This window comes from Etheostoma cragini, chromosome 21, assembly GCF_013103735.1.
Source record: "Etheostoma cragini isolate CJK2018 chromosome 21, CSU_Ecrag_1.0, whole genome shotgun sequence".
NCBI lineage: Eukaryota > Metazoa > Chordata > Actinopteri > Perciformes > Percidae > Etheostoma > Etheostoma cragini.
This window is the reverse complement of record NC_048427.1, coordinates 9,445,417-9,458,409: the sequence shown is the minus strand read 5'-3', so window position 1 is coordinate 9,458,409 and position 12,993 is coordinate 9,445,417. Positions and strand designations below refer to the sequence as shown.

Below are 12,993 nucleotides of genomic sequence, written 5' to 3'. Positions count from 1 at the left end.
TTGATCTATTCTGCCCCCCCTTGGGCAGTGTCCTTCTAACAGTTCCAAAATCAAGGCCCAAAAACAGCAGTGATCGTGCCTTCTCCGTCAGGAGAAGTTACTGATTCAACAAGCAATATCTCCTCTGGCAGGTTGTTCCAAAGCTGAGGAGCTTCTTCTGTTTTCACTATTAAAATGGTGTGTATATGTGTGTATTGATTTGTATGTGCTTTTGTTTTTTTCTGTCAAAACTACTGTTTCTAAAGGTGCTATACAAATAAAGCTTATAGATACTATTATAAATATTAAGCCAGCTGCTCAGTCATCACTTACAACCCACAGAAGTGTGTGGCGGTGTCTGTCTCTGCAGAGACCCTGCCCTCTGCCTTTATTTTCTCATTTTGTTGTGTTTAGGATGTTTCTGGATGCCAACCTCTATGAAAAAATGTAGCTACCAGGTACCATATGGTGAGCACACATCCAAGTAGAAGTTACAATGGTAGAAATTGGGTCGAAATAAATGCAAATATAGCTAGGCAAAATGCCAAGGGGAATCTGGGGTTGGCTTTATCCCTATGGCGAGGATGGGCCAACTTTGAATGTTGTGTTTACAAAGCGCACGGATAAATCCTACTCATTCTGCCTTTGAAGACACCAAACGTCGACCGGACAGAGCGAGTGGAATGGGACCAAATATATTTTTTTGCATTATATCTTTAAAAATTGTTTTATTTTGTATATTTGTAGTATATATTGTACATTTTACATTCTGTCGACTGCAAAGGAATAGTTTCATTGTACAGGGAAACATGTTTCCTTACTGTGCATATGCCAATAAAACTTTGAACTTTAACTTTAAAATTTAAAAAAGCCCAAAAGCTGTGCATTTAGCAATAAGGTATTTGGCCCAATCCCACATTTGGAGGGGGAACATTTGGGAAACGGAGTTACTTAAGTTTTACACCCCATCAACATGAAAAACTGACTCCTGCTTAAAGCAAGTCCTGTACCACTATCAGCCCATAATGTGAAAAACATGCACAAGCCTGGCAGTGTAACATATAGAGTTTCTTGGCCAATCTTCATGATTATGAAACGTCGCCTCTGGCCAAATTCCAGCTGCTATTATTTCTGCTGAAGATGAGTGATTGTGCTGTTTTCCACTGGCTGGGGCTTTGGTTATGCAACGTGCAGATGTTTGGCTGTGCTCTTTTTATTCAACAAAGCCCTTAGAGGACTTGCCACATGAGCTCAGTGCATAATAAAAACATCAATTCATAAAAGTCCGCCACAGGACATGAAACACAGACCCGTGTTGGAGAGTAGTTACCATATTTCTCTTAACTTGTATGTACTGTAAATGATGATTCAACTGTGCAAACTTGGAACAGCAGAATAAAACAAGTCAGAAAACTGGTTATTTACAGTAACTGTTGTTAAACCCAGGTCTTCTTGGCATGTTTTTAGTTTTTGAAAATAAAGAGGTTCTTGTACACATGGAATAACATTATGGGAGCCATTTGCTTTTGATGACTGGGCTCTCTCTTTTGGAGACATGTACAGAAGTACACAAATGTGTTTGTGCACAAGACTTTTTACCTAACTTGCATATTATACCATTGTCACTGACTGGTGTTTGAAACCTTCAGACTTTGTGCTTAGAGAATATGTGATTAGCTCTCTTTCACATTGATTATTTACTTTTTTAAGAGGACATGAGCACTATGTCGACCGTTTACACAAACACAGTGCTAGCCAATATCAAAGAGCCCCTTGACAGCTTGATCAAGTCAACAGATGATGCAATCATATGATGGATGCTGCCAGGAAGCATGCACGCCTACTGAAAAGTGTTTTTGGTAAACAAGAAGGGAGAAAGCCTGTAACATGCATTTAGTGCACACACAAAAAGGGGGGTTCAAGTCATGCATGCAAAAAGCATTTAACTTCGATTTATGATGTTTAAGTGTAGTTATACGGCTATGTGTGTGTACCTGGAAGAGTGAAATAAAAGTGTGTTTGTATCCACACAAGCATTGTAAAGCTTGTTCCAGATGGTCCTCTTGGCTTTGGCTAGTGGTTGCTTTTATAAGACTAAAAAAGCATCAGCAGTTCTGATGGTTTTGGTGGGTGGGGTACAGAGGGGTGGTGGGCCAAATGTGCAAAACACACGAATCAGTAGGACTGGGGCCTGCAATTATGTAAATGTTTGTCCAATGGACGGCCTGCTAGCTGTGGGGAGAAAAGGGGAGGTTTGGATCTCCAGAAATCATTGTGCAATACTTACCCACTCTATATAAGGCCACAACTAAGACAAAAAACAAAGGATTTCTGTGAGCTCTCCACTTCATTTCATTCGGTAAACAGGTATGCATTGACAATGGACTTGTTTTTATAGCTTTTTATTTTAAAATAAATCATTGGTGCTTTTCCAAAATATCTTTTTTTGAAGCTATCTTGATTCCTTTACTTAGTGTTTTTGGAGGTTTTAGAATGCTGCGGTACGTTGTGGCCCTCTGTCTGCTGGCTTTGTCCTGGGCACAGGACTGCCAGGTGGCCAACATCCAGGTCATGCAGAACTTTGACAAGACAAGAGTGAGTTGGAAGATTTATTTGTCTCTATCATCGTATTTATATCTGCTTTGTTGTATTATCTTCAGAGGCTATTTGGTTAGAGATAGATTGGAAAATTATTTCTGTTAGACTTTGTGTAATAATAATTAGACCATTTATAAGTATGTTTACTTTAATGATTAACACTGAGGAGTAAAGTGGACTCACACTCGGATTTCTTTCTCATAGTATGCAGGTGTTTGGTATGCCGTAGCAAAGAAAGACCCAGAAGGTTTGTTCCTACTTGACAACATCGTGGCCCAGTTTACTATCACAGAAGATGGCAAAATGACTGCCACTGCTAAGGGCAGAGTTATCATCCTCAAGTGAGTTCTGTTCTTCACCGTGAAGGCTCACTTTTCCCCCACTCGGACTGGGAATTTGTGTGACTTTCTGCACGTTTGATCCTTAAATCAGTAGGCCTTATCTACTCCATTTTGCCTCAGAACTTGCATAATATCCATCTCTTTTTGACCAATAGCAATTGGGAAATGTGTGCCGACATGTTGGCCACCTTTGAGGAAACCCCTGATCCTGCCAAGTTCAGGATGAAGTACTGGGGAGCTGCAGCCTACCTGCAGACTGGAAGTAAGTTGTGAGGCACTTAATCCTGAACAGTAATAGGACATAACTTGAAATAAATTGACAACTAATTAAAGACAACTAACGTATTACCAGACAGCGCATGATTAGCTTTTGGCATATTCAGTTGGGAGGGACTGATATTACATTGAAAAATGGATTTTTGACCTTTAGAAAACTGCTTATTTAATCCTCAGCTGCAGCATTTGTTTTATTGTGACCCTGGAGAATGAATCAAACCAAATGCTTACCAGGAAATGTCATTACGTGTAACTTTGACATCACATTAAGGCTAAGTATAGTTATTTATTAATTATCTGTACTTTTATATACTTTTAACGCAGGGGCCACAATTTCAGACATGGCACGCAGTCTTTAAAATATCACCATGATACCAGTGTAGACCCAATACGTTGTGTTTTTAAGTGAACTTCAAATTTGTTTGTATTAAGTGCAGTATGACCCATAATGATGATCTGTATGTTTGCATCCGCTCTTGACTTGGTTATGCTGTCAAGGGACTCTTATCTCCCAGCACTTTGTTTGTACAACAGGCCCACAGACAGGGGGGGTGTGATGACCCCCCCCAGACTGTCAATAATCTCAATCCCCTGCCCCAAATACAAAGTGGGCTAAACAAAACCAAAGCCCTAATCTTGTTAAAAGCACCATTTCTGTGAATGCATTAACTGGCATGCGACATGTAATAATCCACGCAACTAACTTTATGAACTCATAGCAACATCTGTGTGGCCAAGGACATCAAAATGAAGGTTTTGAACCTCCTAATTAAATACAAAATGAGGGAAAAACTGCTAAAAGGTCCACTTTTTGAAAAAAAATAACAGAACCCTCCCTTCCACTAGGCTGGCTACAAACCTGCATATGTATAGCTTACAAAGTGGTCATGTTCACAGAAAACAATTAATTTGACAGATATAATCACATATTCTCTAAACCTAAAGTCTAGAGTTTCAAACACCAGTCAGTGACGATGGGTTGATGTATGAGTTAGCTAAAAAGTGCTTATGTGCTTTCTTTTCATACGATTTTATTTTACGTCTTTATTTAGATAGGACATCTTAGACTTGAAAGTGGAGGGAGAGGGAGGGAGAAAAAATGGGAATGACGTGCAGCAAAGGGCCGTAGGTTGCACTCGAACCTGCAGCTGCTGCATCCATGTATGGGCGCCCGCTCTACCAGATGAGCTAACCAGGAGCCTGCTGATGCACTTCTGTATGTTTGTCTACATGTGTAAACATAAGAGTTAAATCTTTTTTTGCATTTAATCAAAAGAGAAATTTATCTCAACTGTAACTTAAACAGTTGCATTTATTGTGAACAAAGACACTGACGTATACAAAAAATCAAAGCACCTTGAGACAGAGTGTGTAGTAGACGCTTTTGGCTTCACACACACAAGTTTAGAAAACTGTTCACAAATAAAGGATGGCTTGGTAAAAAATCCAAACTCTCTCTCCTCCTCCTCACACTCTCCCACCTCTGTTCTCAGATGACGACCATTGGGTGATTGACACAGACTATGATAACTACGCAGTCCACTACTCTTGCAGACTAGTAGACTCTGACGGCACATGCCTGGACAGCTACTCAATGATATTCTCTCGTCATCCGACCGGTCTGAGGCCAGAGGACCAGCGCAACGTCCACCAGAAGAAGATGGACCTCTGCCTGCTGGGCAAATACAGACGCGTTGCACACACTGGTGAGTTCAACTAAGTCCTCATCTGTGTGTAACAAAATGCACAGTAAAACAGCCTTAATATCACCAATATTATGACAGCTGTTAACATTTCATCAGATATTTTTTAAGTGTTTTTTTTGTAGTAAGCTAAATGTTTGTCCTCTTTCCACTGCAGGTTTCTGTGACAGCAGATGATTTGCCGACACTCAGAAAATGTCTTTTTGAAGCACCAACCTTTGGGACAGTGTGTCCCTCCCCTCTGCATGTCTTAACCTGAATCCCACCAAAGTTCTTTCTCCTCTGCTACCGTCTCTCTTTCTTCTGTCTATCCTAAAAAAGGGAATGTAATGTGTTGTTCTTGAAAAATAAACTCAAAATGGTGACCTATAAACTATGACATTCACACGGCTAGTACTGCAAATAGAAAGAAAAAATGACTGCAGCTAACATAACTTACAAATTTACATTTTTATGTCTAAATAAAATTAAAAGCTTTTTGTGTTATAGGTGGGCGTAAATACCAAACGGTGTCTGACGGTGGCAATGCCCTGAGCTTTTATCTAGTGCGACCATGAGGGTGACATTGTGGTTTAAGTGAAATGCCTCAACAACCATTGAATAGAAAATTGGTCCAACTACATTCATGTCTTCCTTAGGAAGGAATTGTTATCACTTGATTACTTAACTTTTCATGTGGTGACAAATGCAGGCTTAATATAACTCCAAAACTAATTACATTCCCATCAACCTCAGCTGCATTGTGCGTTTACGCCGAATTAGAAAATGTTAGCATTCACTGAATAAGATGAACATTATACCTGCTTAACAACATCATGTTGGCATGCTGACATAAGCATTTAGCTCAAAGCACCACTGTGCTTATCAGCCTCAGAGCCGATAGCAGGGCATGGTTTCTTTCACAGCTCATCTTTTAGCAACACATAATCTAATGGATCACAACGGATTATAAAAATTGACTAAATGTTTTTTACATGAATACGTTGTTACTTTGCAGATTACGCTGAAAATTAATTATGGAGTGGAGCACAAGAATGGGTTTAATCAGCTTGATGGTAAATGGAATACACTAATGCCTAAATCTTTTAATATCAAAGTACAGTTAAGTTAACGACACAAAGCCGTGACACTCTAAGTTCATTTTAGTTTGTTTAGTAATTGAGCAAAGGGTTCAAAAGACTATTAGCCCTGAAATACACTCTGTGACCAAAAGTACAAAAAGAACTGTCGTGTTGGAAGGAGATTTACATTTTATTGCACACTTTTGTACAGTACAGTGCATGGCAAAACAACTTTGGAGCACATGATTAGAATAAAACAGAGAGGACTAAAAAAAAAAAAACACCTGCAAAATGGTCAAAAGTTGGCCTAAAACATTGTTATGTGAAATCAAAACCGATCTAAAAGATGACAGTGTAGCAGAGTCTGTCTGTCGGTCTTAAGTCCATCTAGTCCCATTTCCAAGATAGCAGGAACAAGAGGGCAACTTAACCCCCTATCCCCCGCAGAGAGGACCTTTACTAATCCCCTTCCTTAAATAGTTAAGTATTAAGAGAATTAACTCATGCAATCTCATTCCAGCCTCACAGAGCTGCCAACTTTAAAAGTGAAGGTGGAAGTGAGCTACACTCGAACAGGGAAGAACACATGGACAATGGCATGCGCGTTTATGGTCTAGTTAGGTTTAGGCAAATCAAACGTTAAGGCTAAGGTTGGAAAAAGATGTTGGTCATGGTTAAAGTCGCATGGATCCGAAAGGTTTGTCCAACTGTCTGCAAAACACTAGAAGAGATACACGGCCACACTTTATAGTGGAACTAGGGGATTTATAGGCAGACCGGTTTGTTCCAAAATTATGACTATGAATGTTGTCAAGAACACAAAAACCTTAAACAAAGACAAATTGTTCTCTATTATTTCGTCCTACAACTCAATACTGTCAAAATAGCAAATAACCATTGCTGCTTAGGGGTAATTTCCTTTTCTTCAGAATCATGAAAATGTTGCACACAAACACCAAAGATATGGGTTACTTGAACTAGGAGTGAACGAACACTTTGTTTACAGCTGGCTAATAAATAGAACATACTGTATTAGGCAGGTTGTAAACTTTCATACAATAAAAAAAATTAAAAATACATCCCATGATACAAGAAAAGAAAACGCAGAACATTGTACAGTAATACACCATTATCTTTTTATATTTACGGAAAATAAAAGCTCTCATATATAAAGACAGTAATCTTACTTATTAAAAACAACAACCCAAAAATAAATAACTTTATCAAAACACACCACAAATAAAATTCACTAAAAACATCGTAAATAAAACTGAAACATACTCAAATGGACGCAAAAAGAATCAAGCAAGAAGACCCCAGAAATAAACCTTTGGGTAAGGGCTAAAGAACTGGACTTTTTTTTTTTTTTTAATTGTCATACTCATTTAGCATTAAACAGACTTTTAAATAGTTTTAAGATGATGAAATACGCAGGATTTATAAATGTTCCTTCATGTATATATTTTTTAAAGTGTGATACAAATTCCACTTATAACTATTCCAGCTGTTTGGATTTCAACCGACTCTGAGGAAAAATATAATATTGGATTATCTGTTCTGGAGTGAAGATAGAAAGCTTATTGCAGTGTTACAACAAACCTTGTTTATAGAAACAGCACTCTGTCATGCTTGGAACCCCCTATTCTATGTCCCAGTACTGAATGTATCAGAAATTTGTATCCACCGACATGACAGCAGGGGCAGTACTTAAAAAAATAAAAATTAAATTAAATTAAATTGCAATCATCTTACATGAGTTCTCAGGCCCATTCATTTAATACGTTTTGGAAATTAAAACAGAATGAGTTGTGAAAGCAGCCTTCCAGATGAGTTTAAAAATATATTTCACTCACCTTTGTTGCTCACAGAAGTGCTGTGTTTGTGGAATCAGTGTATGACAGAGTGTTTATGATACGATGCAGGGGTTACGTTTCATGGATCTCGTGATCTAGTCCAGTGGTTCCCAACCTTTTTTGGCTTACGTAACATTTAAATGGAGGCAATGTCTACTTGATAGCCATTGCCACAGATTCCACATCTATATGACCAGGTTAACCAAATAGTCACCCCCCTCCCCCCATTTTTATTTTAAAACATTTTTAAGGCCTGAAGTGGTTAAGGAAAAATAATTGCTATTGTTGTCTGTGTGGCAGCTTTGCTATCTTGCCCTTGGGTGAGGAGGGGTCCTGATGCCCAGGCTGGGAACCACTGATCTAGACTCTCCTCCAGCTCAGGCAAGGCAAAAGTCAATGTGGGACAGGAGCTCCCTGTGGCGGCTGGTGGGGTAGGGCGCCCGACACTTTGGGCACTCCAGGAAACTCTCGTCTAGGAGGTTGGTGACTTTAGAGGGAGATGTCAGACCAGGCGGGTCGCTGATGGTAAGACGCTCAAAGCTGTTGTAAGAGCTGGGCTCCGAGAAACGGCTGTTTGGCTGTTTCTGAAACACCAACAATTAAGATTAATTTAGCAGATGCTTTGGCCCAAAGTGATGTATTAAAAGTATATTAAACACTCATAAGGGCAGAATAATACTTGTAATTGCAATTCAAATACTTTTACAGTTTTGACATAAACCTAACTGACTGAAGTTGTATTTTTGAAAGGCATTACGAATGAATGTGATTATGATGTCCAGTTACACTTACAGCAGACTCCAGTTTAGCAATCTGATCCCGGGCCTTGCGAAGCTCCTTCAGCACTTTATGTAATTGGTGCTGCATGCTCTGACGATCGATCTTTTCATTCTCAAAGTCCTTGGCAGAGAGTTGGATCTAAGGAGGGGTAGAAATAATTGAGGAGGAGGGAGCCAAGAACTCAGTGTACTTGAATTGCACAAGTGGGATCAGTATGGATGTCTAAAAATAAATAGAGCTAGTCACTCACAATAGTTAGAACTCACTGTGCTTCATACTACATAATAGTTCGGAGCTGATGGATTTTCTACCTATACCTCCACGGCAAACATTAAAATTGTGTAGTCGCTAATTGCTGACCACAGCGGGTTTTTTTCTACCATTTCATACAGATTTCTGCTTGTGTGAACTGTGACTGTAAGTACATTTACAGTCTTACCTGTTGCTCCAGCGCTGCAAGTCTCCTCTGTTCTTCATTTTGGCTCAGAAGAGACTTCTGCAGCATATTCACCTGAGAGGCCACATTATCAGTAAAATACATTACATTTAAACCCTCTCACGTTGAAATGAATCTAGAATCAGATTTAATTTGAATATTCTCAGATATCTATCGACAGTGAAGGTGACGTTTTACCTGCAGTAGAAGGTCAGCAGATCTCTTCCTCTCCTCCTCCAATCTCATGTCCATATTCTCCAGTTCCATTCTCATCCTGTCTGACCGCTCAGACGACGCCGTTCTCTCTTCACACGCGGCGTGTCTGGATGCAATGTATTTTGCAGTCCACATAAATATCGGGAATAATCCGGTTTACTTCTAGAGTACTTAAAAAAATACTGGTTTGACACCTATGTATTGCCGTTATTGTTAAAACATTTATACAAGTTATTGAGCTCTGTGGTTGTCAACCTAGCATAGTAAGGTTACTAAAACATTTGACTAATTCTTGGCATTATTTTGTAGACCAATGAGAATTTGATCGTTAGTAAGGGATATTTTGAAGGTAATTGTCCTAATTAATCTCCAGTTCGGCCTTATCTAAAATCATAGGCCTGTGTGGTTTCTTTGCGCCAGGCAGATGAAGAAGAGCAGACTTTACCTGTTGCCGAGTCGCTCTGCCTGCAGCTGCATCTTGGCCTCGTCCAACTCTTTGCTCTTCTCTTCGTACTGCCTCAGAAAGGTCGACAGGTCACGGCACTTGTCCTCATACCTGCTCTGCAGAGCCGACATCTCCTCCTGGAGCCTGGAGACCCGCTCCTTCTGAGACTGCAGCTCGGCCTGGGCTTTCAAGGCCTGCACAGCCGAAGAACCCCCCCCCCACGCAAATTTTCACAACATTGTCTACTTTTGACCACTTTCAGTATTTTCTTTCTCCAAAACAGTTTGACACATGAATTATACAAATGCCTAAATCCATGTAATGTGCAGTAGAAATGTAATGGGGTTAGTGCAGTTGCATGTAGATTCAGTGCTAACCCTCTCACAGGGAGACTGCAAGGTGCAAAAAAACACTAGCCACAAAAAGTGGATTATATCAATTAATTACACAGAACCCAGAATCCTAAAACCTGAAATTTAAACACATAGACAGTAATTAAATGAAATCCTATAACATTTACCTGTTCCCTCTGGACATCAAGCTCCTGCTGGCTTTGGGTAACTTGATCTTTTTGCCTCTCCAAGTCTTTCTGTACCCCCAACAGCAACTGCTCATAGTGGCTCTCCAGCTCAACGTCTTTTTCTGGACCTGCAGAGTTGGCAGCAGCTGGCAAAAGAAGTGGCAAAGTTCATCAAATTGAGATGCTATTCTGAAATATTCATTGCAATAAAAACGTCAACTTTTCAGTTCTTAGCATTGTCTGTTTGGAGGTTTTATAGAAAGTTTTGCTATTTTATAGTCAAAGCCAAACAGTCCAGACAGCTGCTGTGGTTACTAAGGATTCTAATTCCAGGATTATTTCCCCATCTAAACTTCTCCCATCTCCTGGAAGTCGCCTTAAAAGGAGAATTCCGGTCACTTTCAATATGTAGATGTGTTGGCTGTAAATTTTGAGTGAGTCAGTAGAGAGAAAAATAAAAAATAAAACAATCGGTGCTGCCTACAACATGTTATCCTCCTGCTAGATTATGCACCCGAGGGTAACAGGGGAAGTTTTAAACCTGTTTTCAGCCTCTAAACATGCTCGAAATGTCATTACGATTGCCTTCCCATGTGCAGTGATTCCTTCCAAGTCAACACACTGCAAATATGACTGCTGTAGATGTGACAGAAAGGCATAAACGTTTAATTAATAAATAAAGCCAGTGCACATACCTCGGTTTATTTCCTGTTTTCTAGTGAAGTCCACACTAGTCAAAACACGCCTCTGTCACATCTACAGCAGTCAAATTTGCTGTGTTCCCTTGGAAGGAATTACTGCACTTGTTTTCATTTTTCTCTCTACTGCTAGCACTCCAAATTTACATACAGAGCTACGTATTGAAATTGACTGGAATTTTCCTTTAAGTAGGCGACATGCTAAAAACTAATATTTGAATAAAACTGCATAATTTCCCCTCATTTCCCCCTTTTCATTTTCCATCAGGGTACAAAATTAAGCATTTGTTAAGTTCAATGGAATTACTTTAATTTTACATTTCATGAACATTTGTAGTGAATAGGTGGAGAGTGTGAGCAGTAGCCAATTCAATAGGGCTTCATGATATGAAAATATGAGATAATGATATTACTTGCGATAAATAAGCAGAAGTCTACTCAGTTCTGCTGCTTTCAGTACTCAGCTAAAATATAGCAAATTGCAAATCAAATGAAAAGAAATCATTTCCAAAATTATTTTATTGAACAAATGTATCCTTGAATTGAACATAAAATGGCACCACTAAAAAATAAGGACAGTTACATTGTAAAATGCAGTTGTCTGTGTCTGTCGCAATATGATGACGATAAAAAAAACAGTAAATTGTGCAGCCATACTGTTCACTTCCTCCTAACGTCACTCACCATGTGAAGTGGCCTCTTGTTTGGTTTGTTGCCGTTTTGCCGGGGCCAGCTGCTGCTCCAGCTCCAGCGAGCGGGCAAGGATGGACTGGACGTAGGCCTCTCTCTGCTGGTCGTACATCAGCCACTGCTGGTTCTTCTCCAGAGCCTGGTGGTGAGAAGCACAACCCAGACACTTACAAACTATATTCCGCGTATTTGAACATTGGACTTGTTCAATTCAAGGTCACTCCTGTATTTTTTTCTGTAGATAAGTCTTCTTTTTTTTCTATCATTAAAACTACTACGTGGCATTGAATAATCAAAATGTTTCCTTCTATCCTGAAACGTTAAACCCAGTTTCTCCTTGGTTGATAGTACCTATTGTTCTTGACATAAAAATGAGTGATAGTCATTGAATGATGAATGAATGAAAACATTTCATTTCCCTGGCTCTGAACAGAGTGTCATTAAATGAAATACTTCAAATGTAAGGCAGAAGATAGAGCTATTGATTTGGGTACAAAGCTTTGATACAAAAGCATTTTTCAACAGTGAGAAAGTATATTCTTAAATTACAAACAGGAACACACAGTAAAAATATGAATGAACTCACGTCTCTCAGTTGCTCTTGCACCAATGCCAAATCGGCTGAAGGTAACGGTGCATTCTGTAGAGAGAAAAACATTTTTTGGAATAAACCCAACTCGACTAAATAAACTTATATTTTCAGTTACACTGGTTTCTAAATGAAATGGGTTGGATTTTCTTTAACTGGCAAGTCGTAATAATCCAAACTCTGTGTCATGCATCGAAAAATAATCCAATATTCCACAACACAATTGTGCCACAGGCTTAAAATCACTTGTAGGCCTCCTGGTTTAAGTTGTTCCTCTTCATTTTTAATAACGCAGAAAAAACACCCACACACATCGGAGCAAGTACTCAATCTATGCAGAACCTTTCTTACTTATTAGGACAGAATTTTGTTGTACTGCATACAATGTCAATAAAGATCTATCTAGCTACTTTTTCATAGACTTGGCAACGCTACCTAGGGCAAAAACCCGAGAGCAAATTTCTCGACATCCAGCCCTAGAAGACCCGCCTGTCATCTCATAATCATGTCGCCCTGACCTGAGGTTGATATGTCTGCTCCCACCCAATGCCTGAGCTCAAGCAAACCCTTCGCCACACGGTGGTCATCTACACGATCATCTCTGTGAGCTCTCATACATCCAGACAAGCATGAGCTCGTCAACTTTTTCCAGATGGATTTAAATGTCTCATAAGCTCATCCTACAAATAGGCTTTTGTGAATCCATGAACGAGAGAAAGGTTGGGTCAGGGTGTGTTGGTCGGATTATTTCTAGTAATGTAGAAGGAGTTAGGGCAAGGGTTTGCAAAGCTCCCTAGAACAACAAAAA

The 12,993-nt window shown here is 39.5% G+C and overlaps 2 protein-coding genes across 2 annotated transcripts in view; one reads left to right on the top strand and one right to left on the bottom strand.

Moving 5' to 3' along the window:
• The window catches only part of pde6c (phosphodiesterase 6C, cGMP-specific, cone, alpha prime), a 30,713-nt gene that overhangs the window by 12,958 nt on the left and 4,762 nt on the right, over positions 1–12,993 (bottom strand). The window contains exons 5-10 of the mRNA XM_034859848.1: positions 12,183–12,236; positions 11,591–11,735; positions 10,209–10,354; positions 9,689–9,882; positions 9,226–9,349; positions 9,031–9,102 (exon numbers count right to left, since the gene is read on the bottom strand). Of these exons, the coding sequence (XP_034715739.1) occupies positions 9,031–9,102; positions 9,226–9,349; positions 9,689–9,882; positions 10,209–10,354; positions 11,591–11,735; positions 12,183–12,236 (735 nt within the window). The remainder of the gene's footprint in view (positions 1–9,030; positions 9,103–9,225; positions 9,350–9,688; positions 9,883–10,208; positions 10,355–11,590; positions 11,736–12,182; positions 12,237–12,993) is intronic.
• On the top strand, positions 2,103–5,251 carry rbp4 (retinol binding protein 4, plasma). The gene is made up of 6 exons (XM_034859850.1): positions 2,103–2,346; positions 2,454–2,574; positions 2,782–2,918; positions 3,074–3,180; positions 4,688–4,900; positions 5,055–5,251. The coding sequence occupies exons 2-6, from the start codon at positions 2,473–2,475 to the stop codon at positions 5,072–5,074; spliced, it is 579 nt and encodes a 192-aa protein (XP_034715741.1). The 5' UTR covers positions 2,103–2,346; positions 2,454–2,472; the 3' UTR covers positions 5,075–5,251.

What these genes read in the sequence shown, in the direction of transcription:
- rbp4 (XM_034859850.1), top strand. Translation starts at nt 2,473, where the DNA reads ATGCTGCGGTACGTTGTGGCCCTCTGTCTGCTGGCTTTGTCCTGGGCA. An exon ending in AGAACTTTGACAAGACAAGA is followed by an intron (nt 2,575 to 2,781) that starts GTGAGTTGGAAG and finishes TCTTTCTCATAG; the next exon opens with TATGCAGGTGTTTGGTATGC. An exon ending in CAGACGCGTTGCACACACTG is followed by an intron (nt 4,901 to 5,054) that starts GTGAGTTCAACT and finishes TTTCCACTGCAG; the next exon opens with GTTTCTGTGACAGCAGATGA.